Genomic DNA, 15,540 nt, shown 5'->3' with positions numbered 1-15,540 from the left:
TACTCCTGTCTGAAGCAACATGTGTTAAAAGAAGAAGGCTGAGGAACGCAAGTCTGCATTTTGGGGAATTTTATCATTTTCAGTAATTTTTTGTAGCCCAAACATGAATTTAAAGTGGTTATTACTCACTAACCATTTGCTTCTGCAGCATTTTGGAAAATCACACAATCACAACCAGTAACTAATGAAGTAAAAGGCTACTACAATGTTGTTAGGCCATGTCATTTCTTAAGAACTTTGCATCACCTATGCTATACTAAAACATGTCCTAATTTGAAGATGACACCACATGCCGCATGACCTTCAGCTGTCCAACACGACTGTTTAGTGTTGGTTTGTTCCTCACCAACCTGTTCATGGGAATGGTGTCCTGTAACTTCTTTTGAAAGGAAACTGGAAAAACTGGGCCTACCGGCCAAGATCTGAACACAGTTCTGGATCGGTCCATCTGTTTCCCTCGCCTGCCTAATGCGTGGATTTGGTGTCGTTGACACGCCGCGACAATGACATTCCTTTTAGCAGCCCAGACCTGATCAGATGACAGATAACCTCCTGTAAGTCGCTTTGGATAAAAGCTTCTGCAAAATAAAGTAAAGATAACGAACGCGGAAGTCGATTTTCGCTTTCAGTTATCCAGAAACTAGGCGTCGCCTGCAAATGCATCGCAGGTGGTAGGCAGAAGGTCCCACGGGCGGACGAGGTGGCAGAAGAATAATAATAAGAAGAGGAGCTCCGTGGGAAGACTGCTGTGAGGTATCCGTGATTTCTGAAGATTTGCAATGCAGACATGCAAAAGATGTGCAATTTTACTTCCTATGAAATGCAACACATTCGATTTTCTTTAAAATGATTTGTTCATAATGGCACGTGTCATTTGTCTGTTTAATACAAGATCATTGTAAACATGCACGGTTTCACTTAAATTACATTACAGTTTTCCTCCTTTGTTGCAGGAAGAAGCATTTGTCCATACTTCCAGACAAGATGGTGGTAAGATTGTGATGCAGACCAGTGCAGGGCAGGATCTTACTTTAAAACGATTTTAGATTTTACTTAATCAGTGAGTTCCTGCCACTTACTCTGATTGGTCATCATCAGCAGTCATAAGCAGCATCAGTGTTAGCTGGAGGTAGAAAAAGAAATGAATCCATTTAGAAACACCATAACAGAATCTGGAGAATATTTCCTGTGTGAAGGCTCTCTGTGGCACCGAATCATGCACGGAATTTAATTCTAATGTCCACTGTGCATTACCGGCGTATTCAGGCACAGCTTCTGCAGATGAAATCAGTTCCAGATTTTTCGTATGCACTTCTGGCAGCATCCTCAGGTGACGGCACTGCAGGTGTTGTTCATTATATGTGAACACGCCCACGGTTACGTTGAGAAGATCAAGGGCATGCTGGGGAGAAAGGTCCAGCTGATGGACGCAAAGTCCGCGGATGAATGCGACGTCATCATGGTGTTCTGCATCAACGTCTCTCGGCTTGGAACCGACGTTCAGAGCGCAATTCAGGGGATTCCAGGTAACGCCTTGAAAACACATGTCTTCTCCACACTGCTATATATAATCTGAAGAAATGCACATATCTCCACCACACGTTTGACCGGGACTATGTCGTGCCGAGCAGTAGTGGGTTCGTGCGCGGCAGAGACATCGCCGTCATCGACATGCTGTTCCATGAAGACTGGGGCCTGCTGAAATGCGACAGAAACATCACAGCAATGGAAACCTTGTCAGACCACCTCCGTATATATGGACACAGCAAGAAAAGCCCCGGTCAATTCATAATTCATAAATACAAAATTGTAATTGTAATTTTTGCCATTTTTGCTTTAATGTTAACTCTATTTTCAATCTTCTGGAATTAATGATCACCGTCTCTGTAAACAGGTCTCCTCCCACTTGCATGGTATACGATCCAACATCTAACCAGGGTTATGATCAGGGTTCAGTCACAACAGATCAATGGACATGACATAAAGAGGCTTGGCGAACCATAAAGGCAACAAAAAAAGAATTGCGCAAAAATTCCCACATTGAGGCAATAACCCCAAAAGTGTATTTTAATAGCAGGTATATATTTGGTGCATGGGTCGCCTTTCCACGTTCTAGTTTTCCTTCAAATGTTCTTTGCATCTCATTCTCCCCCCACGTATTTATCACATTTTAATGGTACATTAAATGAGACAGGGCTTACATGACGGTAGTGTTGGGGTATTATTGTGTCGTTGAAAATAAAAACCTGCTCCTGCTCACAAACGGAGGTAGAATGGAGGAGGCAAATAGATTCTTCCTGAGAAGATGTTTATGAGACCAACATTCGGCCCCCGTCTGTGTGCTTAACAAATAGTGTTACTGAACAAAGGACAAAAACGATTGCTTTAGTTCGCTTTCACTGGGCAGCGGTGGTCTAGTGGTTAAGGAAACAGACCGGTAATCAGAAGGTTGCTGGTTCGAATGCCCAGCCACAGAGGTGATGAGCTGTGTTGGGAATCTGCGCTCCAATCTGCGCTGTTTTTTCTCAAGGACCCAGATTGTAAAATTGAAATTGAATTTGGAGAAGCTAATTTGCGTTATACTTTTAGGGATGTAAATACTCCGATTCAACTTAGATTCACTTTGAACAATTCAAATTTTGTTTGTGCAATTCATATTCAAATTCAGTTTGAGAATTACACTGCAGCGGGAGGATACAGGCAAGGTTTTGTAAGGAATATAAAAATTTTAATCATGAATCTCTCAATATGTAACTGCAATTTAGGGTGTCTGTTTTTTATTGTAATTAAATGTTACTCCTCAAACCTGAATTATTATTGAAAGGGGTACAACACTGGAGGGAAGGATGCCAAAACTCACTCACTCTCTATATAACTATAATTCTATCCATAATTACTCACACACACACACACACACACACACACACACACACACAAACACAAACACACAGACTATTCAGTCGCACCTACAGACAATTTAGAGTCGCCAGTGTTCGCGCATTTGGACAGCTGGAGGTAACCGGAGGACCCGGAACAAACCCGCGCCGACACGGGAAGACCACGCCAACTCCGCCCACACAGGGTCCGCGTCGGGATTGTAAGCCACGACCGTGGATGTGCGAGGTCACCTCGCTGGCAGCAGGAGTGGAGTTTTCCCGGAAAAGGGGTCGCTTTCGCTTTCTGTTTCCCAGAAACGAGGAGTCTCCTGGAAGGACGACGCCCACAGGCCGCTGTGCGCACTGACCTGCTGGCAGAAGAAGAGCAGAAGAAGAGCCCGTCGAGCAGGAAGGCGGTGAAGGTATCTGCCGCGGCTTTGTTTGTCGTGTCGCTCGGTTCGGTTCGGTTCGGTTCCGGACTGTCGTGTTGCGCCTCGATCCGGAACGTCGCTGTCGTGGCGCAGCTCGGCGCGGTTTCCTATTATAACTCACCGGTTCTAACGCGGTTCGCAGGTTCGCCCACAGGTCGAAGGTACGCACGCCGGGCGCTTGAGTTAAAGCAGGAGCGACTCCAGCACGAACAAAATAAAACAATTGCAAACATATTCACCTTCAAATGTACTTAAGTAACAGAAAGTAAGAGTACAACGATTTATTATGGTTCTAATGATCTGTTGCTAGTTTTGCAAGGGAACTCATGGCTTTTATTTTTTCTGACGTTCATTAAAACGATCATGAGCGTATGTGACGTCAGGGGGCGGGGCATGCAGTGTTTATAGGCGTGGCATCCTGCTGCACTGTAGCTGTGTGCTTGTGTCTTCCTGAACACTGGCTTTAATCGTCTCTAACAGCGAAAACATTTCCTAATTGGACACGTAGTGACAGTGACGTGATTGTCCTTGGGATACATAGCACAGCACATGGTGCACACAACGAAATATGTCCCCCGCTTTTAACCCACGTTAACAGTACAACAGGCCAACAGCAGTTAGCACCGCAAACCTCTGAGTATGGTAGTAAAAGAAAAACATTCACCCATAAACTAAAATTTTAAAATATTTTAAACACATAAACTAATCAATCCCATTTTTCCTTTAAAAAGTTACACTTTCCCACCAACATTGAGTGAAGAATCATCCGTCAGGGACGTTGTAAGGGTTTTAAAGTCGGGGAAGCTGCCAGAACTGGATCTGAAGATAATGAAAGTGAATGTGCTCTGTGAATGATCTGGTCACCCATTTTCTCTCTCTCGCTGTAGGAAGAAGCATTTTTGCGTTCATATCTCCAGCGCTCGGGCACCATGGAGGTAAGTTCATGTTGCAGCCCAGGCCTGGATCTGATGGTCCAGCATCTCCATTAACACAGTCTAGTTATTTTTCAAAATCGACGTGCTTGAGTGCCGAAGCGCTCCAGCTTTAACGTTTTACGTCTGTGAAATGTTCAGATTTCAGTGTCAGCGTCCTGCATTGTCTCCCCAGGTGACGGCCTTGCAGGTGCTTTTTATTATATGCGAACATGCCCACGCCTGCGTGGATGAGATCAAGAACCGCCTAGCGAGGGACTTTCAAATAATGGCCGTGGAATCCGTGGACGCTTGTGACGTCGCCATGGTGTTCTGCATTAACGTCTCCCGGCTTGGAACCGACATTGAGAGTATACTCCAGAGAGTTCCAGGTAGAGATTCGTCCTGTACAAGTTTAAATGTATATAACAAACAGTACTGTGCACCAACACAAACATGTGAAAAGAAGCTGCGAGCAATGTTGTTAACGTAACAACAAAAAAAAACCTGTATGGAAAACCTTGATGAAATGAAAACCTTTATTTCATGAAACGATGACATGATGTGTGTAGGGAAAGAGACTCGGTTCTCCTGTTGTTCTCCATCTGTAGACGTTTTGCTTGTAGGAGAGCACTCATTAATTTTACAGAGTAAAGTTCTTCTAGAACATCTCTGCACATCAACACCATTCCCACTTTCACTTTTTAATCAGGATTATTCGCGTGTTTTGACGCGTTCAGTCCCTTTCTCAACTATTCCGGAGTTGCTGTTGAGAAAAACTTTCATTTGTTTCACTACTGACTAAAACCTGTGTATGATTATGCACTATGTATTATGTAAATGTGCAAACTTCTCAGCCTTCTGTCACCCTCAGGCAAGAAACCGACCATACTGGTGGTGCTCCACCACACGTTTGACCATGACTACGTGATTCCAAGCAGTCGGGCCTTCGTGCAAGGCAGAGACATCATCGTCATCGACACGCTGTTCTACGAGGACCAGGGCCTGCTGAAATGCGACAGGAACAACATAGCGCTGGAAACCATGTCAGCCCACCTCCACAGATATGGACACAAGCTCCACAGCCCATATGAGAGCCACGTTGATGGACCTTTTGGGACATCTGCATCTATGAAAGAATGGCTGCGTACCCCATATGCCCGTGTTCTGCTCGTCGTTATTGTACTGCTTCTTGTGGTTGGAGTTGCCGTCATGGCGGTGCAAGTTGTGGCTGGTTGCGTACTTCTTGCGGTTGCAGTTGCTGGGGGGGCGTTTTTCGTCTTCAAAAGTCCATTGGGCAAGAGGGCAAACAAAATAGGCTGACTTTAAAACTTTAAAACGTTAAAACCAACGGAAGCATTTACAGAATTTTCTATTAGATCTTAATGTACCGCAAAGAAAAGCATCCAATAATTGCACTTGGCGTCACCGCAAACGCAACACCTAGCGTTTATATATCTATCTTTTAAATGTATTTCAAAATGAAGGAACTGCGAGTAAGCAATTAAGCTCAGCATGCTTGAAACAGTAGGGTTGTGTTGATCCACGACCTCTGACCTAAATAAAAAACGTCACAAGCCACCGCTGTGTTTTCCTGTGCTTTTTTTTTTTTTTAGGTTCATCTGGGAACAAACCAAATGTCTGAGAAAAAAAAATCTGATCGCTGCCTTAGAATAACGCTTTTTATTTTTTTACAGGCACCCCCTTGCCATCATAGAACATGATGCGCGTCATTTCTCGACTCACTGACGATCCTTAGCCGCTTAGTCCTATTACTCAGGACAGCGTACACTCACATATTCGATCGATGAATTTCATCATTATTAAAAATGGACACAACAATACATTCAACCTAAGATTTGTTGTTTCTTTTTTCTTGCGTCCATGATAAAATGCGCACGCTCCAGTTCAGTCACTTTATTTTCCTCTTTGCGTCATTTTGCTAAGTGACCGATTTCCGTCTGCAGAACAGCATGTGTTATAAAAGTCATAAAAAAAAAACTTAATCTCTGTCGATGCAAATCAGGGCACAGGAGAAAAATCCATATGTGTGTGTGCGTGTCAAGAGGACAATCAGCAGACATTTCTGTCTTCTGCTCCAGCACGATGTCCATCATCTGATGACATCAAGTTGATATAAAACCTTTGTCTGTCCTCATAAAACCCGCTGCCACACACATACGCCGCCTACATCTTCCTCCTGGAACTTTCTTTGGGTTTGAGGTCAAAGGTCACAAAGACACGCGAGTAGGCAGTGACAGCGGTATGGTCCACCCTCTCTTGCAGCGTCACAGGTTGGGAGGCTGGTTCCTCTGAGGGGCCGCACCCCCACTCACGTGACTCCTCCTCTCGAACCAGAAGAGGACGACCAAGGGCCTGTCCCAGAATGCAACACACCTCATTCGCCTTCAAACGGGCATTTTCCACCGCTGCTACACACGCTCGTCGTCTAGGAAACCAAGGGATACCGTTAATGTGTAAATACTACGTGTGTGTGTGTGTCTGTGTGTATATTTTACCTCAGTATACTCAAGCTCTCAGCGCTGTGAGTGAATTGTGGAGTTCCAATGTGGACACTCCTGTCCAGCTTCTCCATGAGAACAAAGCAAACCTGCTCCATCTTCTCAAAATCAGAGAACACCACTCTGACCTGTCTCACACACACAGACACAGAAGCTGAAATATTAAGCCATAGTTGAGCATTAGACCCAAACACACACTCAGCACGCCTGTTGTGGACGGCTGTACCTCGGCCTCCACGCTGTAGAGTTGCTCGTGTCTCTGGATGTGCCGGGTGACGCTTGTGTCCTCGTCCTGGGACAGGAAAAAAGTCTGGGTTTCAAAAAAGTAACCCCCACGACCCCGACAGATCTGATGTCTGAGGGTCATATCAGATCAAACCACCCAAATTTGCTTTTCTATAGGCTACATGGAACCCTGCTGTGACTTGGGTCAGAGGGTCAGCCAAACCATCAGTGCTGAAGCAAGAGGTCTCTCCCAACTCTGTAAACTAATGACTGATCTCCTACCAAAGATATATACACTACATGTCACACTCAGCATCTTAGCAGGTGTCAATACCGCCGCCATATTTGGACGGGGTTCTAAGTTCAATCAACCACGCTCCTCTGATGGTACGACTGAAAATAACGAGCTTTTTGCAATGCATACGGCTGTAATAACGAAGGATCAAGGCATAACATTTCATAAGTAAGATTTTCTATAAGGAAACTTTCTGTTCTGACACCCTTATATAATGCAGTTCTACCTGCCCTGTCTATAGTTATTTAATCCAAATAAGCAGGTAAATGCTTACCAAGAAAGACTTTTCCTTGTCTGAAACATGTATTGTGTACAGTTCATTATCTGTAGTTCCCTACAAATTCATATAGATGCCTGTTGCTTTGGATAAAAGTGTAAATATAAATGTAAAGTGAGTGGTAAAGGCTACAGGGCTCATGATGAAGAAAGGCAGGGTCTTTGAGCAAACATTGCTGGCCTTTTGTGTGGTGTTTGTGTTTGCATTGTTCTGCACATAGTACGAGTGTAATTTAAGTTTATTTCGACTGAAAAAATGCACACATGCAGATGATATTTTGAACATACAATTATGCTACGTTTTCAAAAACCGCTTCTCTATCGAGCGCCAGACCCTCCCAAGATGGCGGCTCTGTTGACGTATTCGCCGCCGTAGACGCACGTATTTAACGCGACAGCCAGCGTTTATTTATCTATGATCTCCTACAAGCGAAAGTCTGCGGATGGAGAACACTATTCTACACACATGTCAATGTTTAACGACAACATTAAAAGGCTATAAGATAGCGCATTTGTACGTGACAAATAAAATTAGAAACTGAGAATTGAGTCTGCTCTGCCAGCAGACGGCGCCGTCGCTAAAGCGTCACCTTCACGCCGCGCTGCCGCAGCGTCTGCAGGATGTAGTCCAGGCGCCGGCCCACGCTGCACCGCGCGTCGCTGGCCGCCTCCTTGCTGCTGCCGACGCGGACGGCGACGACGCCGCGGTCGGCGGACGCGGTCACCTGCGCGCTCCCGGCGACCTGGACCTCGCGGGCGCGCGCGGCCGGTCTCCCCGCGCCGCCGCCGGGGCTCGGCGCGTTCTCGTCCGCGGCGAGCGGGAGCAGCGTCGCGAACACACGAGACGGACTGGCGGCCATCGCGGCGCAGAGAGGCGGGGGCGTCGGGGGTTACCGCGGCAACGTGTTCAGGGGCGGGACGGGAAATGTAGTTTTCTGGGGTTAATAGGAATTCAACGTGGAATAGCGTGGAATTAACATCCGCAGTTAAGTTTTATCATTGTTTCCTGTGACGATAAGTTCACAATAGAATGTGAAAACACATTTTCTAAAAATTCATCCGTCCAAATGCACCACAGTTGAGACAATGTAGAAACATGTCCCGATTTGTCCTCGGGGTGGCGCTGTGAGACGCGGTTTAGACGTACTGACTGTAAAAAGTGGCTGTTTACCCCGTCGCAAATAAACTGTTTAATATGACGCATGGTTATAAAAACTGGTACTGTTACTAATGAGTATTAATTTTACTGTCAACGTCTTGACTTTTTATTTTTCTGAAGGATCTACACCCATTAAAAGTGAGTTTCCATTTTTAAAATAATCATCGCAACAACAATATCATAACTATATTACTATTGCTACTCTTATATACTAATTTAAAATGTAAAAACCAACACCTACTATTTGCAATGAAATATGTTCCAGGCTTGATCATATATTCATATATCCTAAAATATTTATGAAATTTCACCATGCTTGTGTATGTTGAATGAACTGAAATCTATTTGCTCTCCACATTATAAAATGCCCTTGCATTATTTTGACTGAATTTAGAAATGTGTGTGAAAGTAAGTGTGGTTGATTGTGCCCACCACATTTTTAAACCGCTGCTGCGTGTATGTGACTGTGTGATGAACATCTCAGGTTTTCTTTATCCTGGCATTACACCGATATTGTCCCAGAAGAACACCTTTGGCCCCCTGATGTACTTTTGCCTTCTTTTTTTTGACTGAGGCAAATCAGTGAATTCAGACTATGAATGTCCATAATTTTCCCTTCTGTGCCTGGCTTCCCCTTCCTCTGAGACGCTGTACAATTGCTGGAAATTTCCCTTAAAATATCATCCAAATCTTTTGATTTAAATTGCCCATAATTCATGAATGCGACTTTACTAAAATAAAGTAAAAATAATAATTTCATCTGTGAAGACTGTGAGTAGGTAATTAAATTGCTTCTGTGCCAAAGATGGTTTCATAGTGGATCAAAAACTGGGGACCCAATCCGATGACCTCATCATGTACCTCAACTTCACACTCGTTCCCAGACTCTCATGTGTCCACGGTGACAAGACGTGGAGTACAGATGGAGTACAGGTGAAACACCCGGATGTGTTGTTGAATCTTGGGTTTAATCGAGGATGCACCAGGATTCAGTGACCCGAGAACGCTGGTTGAGGAGCAGAACAAGCGGGCGCCAGTTCTGCCAGAATTCCACCATCTGCAGAAGTAACTGGACTTCATGCTCCCATCAAATTCTCTTCAAATCAGACCAAACATGCATGCATGAAGTGTGAAAGTGATTAGTTGTCACATGTGACACGGCACAGCACCCAGTGCACGCAGTGAAACGTGTCCTCTGCTTTTAACCTTCGTCCTTGGTGAGCAGTGGGCAGCCATGACAGGCGCTCGGGGAGCAGTGTGTGGGGACGGTGCTTTGCTCAGTGGCACCTTGGTGGGTCGGGATACGAACCGTCAACCTTCTGTTTATGGGTCTGTATCCTTACCCGCTAGGCCACCACTTTTTTTTGAAAGTGCACACGCTCTTTGTGACTATGGGGCATGGGTTTCTGACCAGGTTGCTCTATGATCTTTTTTATCCACTGTTCAAAATCGCACTGATTGTTCCCTCTTATACAACCGCACGCCGCTCCTTCTCATCTCCAGTCCAGAAGATTTGTTGTTGTTGTCTCAGGTTTCGCTTATCTTGCCCGGTTGGCGTTTGAAACCGTATATGTGTCGGGGCCCCTGCGGAGGGGCCCGTTCTGTGCCTTCGGTCTGGCCCCGGATCCTGCGATTCCTCCTGCGGCGCGCGGGGACACAGAGCCGGACACAGAGAGGCCTTTCAGAGCCAGATAACGGGGCTGCGTGGGGGGCGGGGCCATGCATCCCAGCATGTGTCGGGAGATGTTCCTGGCTGCTTTCGCATTTATCTGTTGCACACACACACACACACACACACACACACACACACACACACACATATACACATTATACACAAAGAGCTGGCGGCTTAATGTCTCGTTACACACCAGCTCTGGGTGTCTTTCTCCTTTTCGTGTGTGTGGTTTTAGTTGTGTGCGCACGCGCAGGCGGCCTCAACACTACAGCTCCGATGATGATGATTTATGGTTCTGCCGTTCCTGGTCAGCTCCTGATGTGGCGTGTTTTGGACTCAGAGGGGATCAGAGTCGCAGGAACACTGCCCCAGTCTGCGGGTTGCATATTGAATCCTGGGAAAAAAGCAGAGTTTGACCTTTGATCTCTAGAGATGGAACTCTGGACATGATTAGAAATGTCAACAGGAGGGGGCGGAGCTTCGCCTCGGGCAGAAGCTGTCTGGGTGGGAGCTACGGTCTGTCCAGACTGTGTGTGTGTATATGATGTTTTGTATAATAGTCTGTTTAGTTTTCTTTTGCAATACTTGAATTTGCACTTTACGTTTTATACATTTACATTTTTATCAACATTAATATCAATCCACATCTACATTTCAGCAGATGGTTTCTTAATGAACAGTTATTAATGACACATGACATGGAGTGATCGCGGAGGCATCTTTTTTTTTTTATTCTCCGTACGGATCACTATGATATGTATTTTGACTACATCCCAGCTGTGTGTGTGTGTGTGTGTGTGTGCAGGTTTCATGTGTAGCAGTGTGTTTTAGCCTGAATAAACTTCTTCAGAATTCATCCCAACGTGACCTCCGTGTCGCATGACCTGAAAAGCTTTACGTCAGCCCAGCAACGTTTTTTATCATTTGTAGTGGCTGAATGTGGAATGAAAGCAGATTTGAGTTGAGAACGTCCGTGATGGTCATTCTCGTAACCGCCGAGCTGCGCGCTGTTTGATTGGCAGGTCCGAGTCGGGGGGGCTGTTTATTGGTTCTGCCTCGTTGGCGTCAGGCCGTTCATGGGCCTCAGCGCCGCACCGCAGCTGAACAGGATCTGCTGGACTTTATGACTTGGTAAAAGCCGGAGTGTTTTGCTTTCTTGGACAACCGTGGGGCTGTTGGGATGTCGGGGTTTAGTGTAAGATCCACTTCTACAGTGGCCAGATCCCAACATGCTGGACGTGTAAGAGGGGGGGTTTATTCCCAGGTCAGCCTTGGCCTGGACATTTGGAGTGTGAAGTCGGGGTTTGATCCGGTCGGCTCTCCCCTGCAGCCCTCCTCGGTTTTAGGGTATGGCTCACTTTCAGCGTCCTGTAAAAGTTCAAAGCCGCAGTTAACGGCCGTAACCCGAGCCGAGCGGGATGAAGGCGGCTAATGAGATCTTAGCGAGTGTTCTCCTCCTCCTCCTCCTCCTCCTCACCATCATATTTCTTCTTTTCTGTTCATCTGCTCCTTTTTCTTTAAACTTTTTCTTTCTACGCTGACATTCATGTATTCTCTCTCTCTCTCTCTCTCTCTCTCTCTCTCTCTCTCTCTCTCTCTCTCGTGTGTGTGTGTGTGTTTCTAGCCCTGCCTGGATTTTATAACCAATAACTGTTCCTCCGTTCCCTCGACGATCCCTCATGCGTTTAACGGCTCTTTCAGCACTTCCTGCTCGGCTGTGACGGCGTTCCCTCACACAGCAGCGGGATTCTGGGAACGCCGCTCGGCAGCTGAGCTGGTACTGGGTCGAAGAGCGCTTCTCCGCCACCGGCGACCCTCCGTGGTCGGTAGACACGGCGGCGGCCCAACGAGGGGACTGGAGACGCGGGAAAATGTCCCGGAAAAATAAATATGGGCCGAAAAATAAGCAGGGAACAGGGTTTATTATTTCACTCGGCACACCAAACAGATTACAGTTTAATTTTATTTATTAGGGCATGCTGGGAACGACATTTACCCCCCATTACTAAACACACACACAACCAATAAATACACACTGACCTGCACACAAAACAGCCACACACACTTACACACAAAATAGAAAAACACACACTTTCCTTCAATACGCACACAGCGACACAAAAACACACTATGCCACAAATTACACAACCAACACATACACACACGCCATTAAATATGACACTCAAAAGGCCGCCAATGGCCCTGTTTTCTGGACAGTTCTGCCGGGTCGTGGGTGCTTCTGTGGAAAGGTTTCTTCCGTCTAGAGTGGAACGTGTGCCACAACTGGACAAATACAAGGTCCAGTCATAATAAAAAGTATGAAACCACCGTGACAGTTCAGATGTGATTCATGAGAAGTCAAGCTGTTTGTTTTAATGAACCGAGACGTCCTTTAAAACACACACAGACACACACACAGTGGAATTTTGTCCACCTGGCTCAATTTTCTGTCCCTCACCCCCACTTCTAATTAAAAAATGAAGGACTTGTGGCAGAAAAATGCACCTGCCGGTGCCACAGGGGTTTTGTGTGTGTGGGTTAGAGTTCAAAGGTCACTGCTCCAGACTTCCTTGCCAGACAGATGAAGGGCTGAAACAAATCTTTCTTCCGCAGATGGACAGCAGACCGTCAGACCAGATGTAGAAAGGAGCAGAAAGGTCCTGTCACTTCTTTTAGATTGGAGGAGAGCAGTGGGCCACTGTGTGGGATTCTGACCAAGTGCTCCGATTGGCTAAAAGTCATATTATCACCCTGACATCCTACATTTACATTTATGGCATTTATCAGATGCTCTTATCCAGAGCGACTTACAATCAGTAGTTACAGGGACAGTCTCCCTGGATCAACTTAGGGTTAAGTGTCTTGCTCAGGGACACAATGGTAGTAAGTGGGGTTTGAACCTGTGACTCTGTAGTCCTCTGTAGGCAAGTGTGATACCCACTAGGTTACTACATCCTCTCACCACTTCTAACATGTCACTAGTGCGGTGCCGTAATGGTTTTTAATACTCACCCAGCTTCGCAAACACACCCCTTTCTCTGCAAGAGCAGCGGTTTTACATGGTGAATGGGATTTGAGCCAAGATGGCTGCCCTTGCTGAGAACAGAGCTCAGCTCTGACTGAGGGTCAGGGTCAGAGGTCAAGTTTACCGGTGATGACAGGGAAAAGTGTTATATTCGACAGGCTTCATCTCAGCGCCCTCGGCCCCGCCCTGCCCTGGCCGCCTGCCCCGCCCTGGCGGTGCTGTGTAGCGGAGACAAATGTGAAATGTTATTGATGTAACGATTCGGAGCTCATGAAGAGAAAAAAGCAGACGGCAGGAAAGGGCTGCAGCAGGAGGTGTGTGGGTGGGTGTGTGTGTTATGACAAGATGCCCTGTGTGTTTTGCCAATGGGAATCTGTGTGATGTGCAGGTGCTGAATGCGTGCCCGTCTAACACACACACACACACACACACACACTCCGGTGGTGGGGGGTTTGAGGGCTGATTGACAAGCGGTCGTTTGTCTTGGAGAATTAAAAGCAGTTGTTCAGTTGGGGGCAGAACAGGGTGGGGCAGAACGGGGGGGGAGCATGGAGAAAATGGGAAAAAGCAGGAAGGAGGTGGAGGAGGGCAGGCAAGAATGTAGGTTTTGAGTTTTATATAGCCTACGTACACACACACTCATGGGCCAGGTGGATAGCCACAAGGCTTTGACCTGATTGGCCCTCGGTCCTGCCCGTCACAGCATTTTTCAGCTCCGACGGTCCTCACATTCCTTTCCGAGGCTTTCGATCTCTGCAGGATTCCCAGAACTGCATTTTCCCAATAGCCAAGATCAACAAATATTCCCAGTGGGGGTAGACAGACACTGCGACTCGCCATACAGAGAGACAGACAGACGGGAGACACATAATCAAGTCTTTAAAGGTAGAGGATGAGAAGACATATACACACACACACACACACACACACACACACACACACACACACTCACACTCACACATTAGTTATTGAATGTCTGTGAGAACCTCGAGTAATACATATGGGACTTTCAAATAAATATGTAACATGAGTAACATAAGGAACAAATACACAGACACACATTTAGTTGTTTAAAACGCACTATTAGTTGTTAGGTTTGTGAGGACTTGTGTCAGATGTATAATATCTGTAAGTTCCTCTAAATAATAAGACATTTCTAATCCTAAAGCTAAAAATATAAACTAAACTTTGAGGAACCAAAATAATAAATATACACACATTGTTTCATAACTGTGAGGATAAATTAAAAAATGTGTAAAACAAAATGTGCATAAACAATACTTTTATGATTTTTTCATTATGAACTCCAGGGACCTAAAGAACAAACAAGTGTAATGGGTTTGTGGGGACCTAATGTAAGTGTGTAATATATTTATTATAATTGTTTAAGTGCCGCTGACATGCATACACACACAGGTTTGGTTTTGTATGCTTATGAGGATAGTGTGTAATAAGCATATAACATGTATATTACAATTGTGTAAGTACCTGAAAGAAACAAATCTTTTTTAACCATAAACCTAAATCTGCCCCTAAGCTTAACCCCAGGAATCTTAAGAACAAGTCTACACACACACACACACACACACACACACAATCACGCAATACCCACCCTTGCCATAACGTCTTGATGGTTCGAAGTGGGGTGAAACTTCGAATCGGCTGTTTTTCAGCTGGGCTCCGCCACGGCCAGAGGACAAATAAAATTAATCGGAAACATTCACACTCGTCCATCTGAAATCAGCCGTTTAATGACGCCAGTTTTACTGATGGCGGCTGTACGGCAATGGTACCGCAGAACCAGATCCGGAGCACCAACTGCTGACTGAGCCGAGAAGAAGAATCGTCAAGAGAATTCGGCTTTTTATGACTTTTTTTTTTTTTTTTTTTTCATCTTTTTATGATAAACACCATAAAATGTGAGCCGATGGGACATTTTTAATGGTGGCGGGCAAACAAAAGCCGCAGGGCCGTAAAAACTTTGATGGAATAACTCGTTAATTTCAGCACTCTTGGAAGTGGCATACGGCGTGTAATCATTTCACTTCGTTCTTTTGTCTCGTCCGATTTTTGGAGTTGGGTTTTATAACAGCAAACAGTAAAATACCGGCGCGAAGACAAAACTGCACATTAAAACCCAAAAGC

General features: G+C 45.5%; 2 protein-coding genes and 2 long non-coding RNA genes across 5 annotated transcripts; 2 read left to right on the top strand and 2 right to left on the bottom strand.

The window, feature by feature from the left end:
• Positions 1 to 365: 365 nt before the first annotated feature.
• Positions 366 to 1,632, bottom strand: LOC114803406 (uncharacterized). Its single transcript, XR_003751919.1, has 3 exons — positions 1,255 to 1,632; positions 1,080 to 1,123; positions 366 to 529 (listed from the first exon to the last, which is right to left on the bottom strand). It is a non-coding gene; the product is annotated as an uncharacterized LOC114803406 (long non-coding RNA).
• LOC114803405 (uncharacterized) lies at positions 377 to 2,805 on the top strand. 2 transcript variants are annotated; one of them, XR_003751918.1, is made up of 5 exons: positions 382 to 554; positions 630 to 753; positions 954 to 990; positions 1,322 to 1,526; positions 1,632 to 2,805. It is a non-coding gene; the product is annotated as an uncharacterized LOC114803405 (long non-coding RNA). The 2 variants fall into 2 exon arrangements; XR_003751917.1 differs by having other exon boundaries at positions 377 to 554; positions 1,322 to 2,805.
• A 289-nt stretch (positions 2,806 to 3,094) lies between these two features.
• LOC114803404 (uncharacterized) lies at positions 3,095 to 5,799 on the top strand. Its single transcript, XM_029002926.1, has 4 exons — positions 3,095 to 3,298; positions 4,195 to 4,242; positions 4,415 to 4,610; positions 5,093 to 5,799. Exons 2-4 carry the CDS (start codon positions 4,237 to 4,239, stop codon positions 5,539 to 5,541), a joined length of 651 nt encoding a protein of 216 aa, XP_028858759.1. The 5' UTR covers positions 3,095 to 3,298; positions 4,195 to 4,236; the 3' UTR covers positions 5,542 to 5,799.
• An 87-nt stretch (positions 5,800 to 5,886) lies between these two features.
• Positions 5,887 to 8,410, bottom strand: irak1bp1 (interleukin-1 receptor-associated kinase 1 binding protein 1). Its single transcript, XM_028953348.1, has 4 exons — positions 8,127 to 8,410; positions 6,967 to 7,032; positions 6,738 to 6,868; positions 5,887 to 6,667 (listed from the first exon to the last, which is right to left on the bottom strand). The coding sequence occupies exons 1-4, from the start codon at positions 8,394 to 8,396 to the stop codon at positions 6,406 to 6,408; spliced, it is 729 nt and encodes a 242-aa protein (XP_028809181.1). The 5' UTR covers positions 8,397 to 8,410; the 3' UTR covers positions 5,887 to 6,405.
• Positions 8,411 to 15,540: the final 7,130 nt, after the last annotated feature.

The sequence above is a fragment of the Denticeps clupeoides genome, chromosome 14, assembly GCF_900700375.1.
Source record: "Denticeps clupeoides chromosome 14, fDenClu1.1, whole genome shotgun sequence".
Taxonomy (NCBI): domain Eukaryota; kingdom Metazoa; phylum Chordata; class Actinopteri; order Clupeiformes; family Denticipitidae; genus Denticeps; species Denticeps clupeoides.
The sequence above is the reverse complement of the archived record's forward strand: the minus strand, read 5'-3'. Positions and strand labels throughout refer to the sequence as shown.

Excerpts from the sequence above, each read along its gene's own strand:
- LOC114803404 (XM_029002926.1), top strand. Across the intron at positions 4,611-5,092 it reads TATACTCCAGAGAGTTCCAG|GCAAGAAACCGACCATACTG; the intron begins GTAGAGATTCGT and ends TGTCACCCTCAG.
- irak1bp1 (XM_028953348.1), bottom strand. The coding sequence starts at position 8,396 with ATGGCCGCCAGTCCGTCTCGTGTGTTCGCGACGCTGCTCCCGCTCGCC. Across the intron at positions 7,033-8,126 it reads TGCGGCAGCGCGGCGTGAAG|GACGAGGACACAAGCGTCAC; the intron begins GTGACGCTTTAG and ends TTCCTGTCCCAG. Across the intron at positions 6,869-6,966 it reads TCTACAGCGTGGAGGCCGAG|GTCAGAGTGGTGTTCTCTGA; the intron begins GTACAGCCGTCC and ends TGTGTGAGACAG.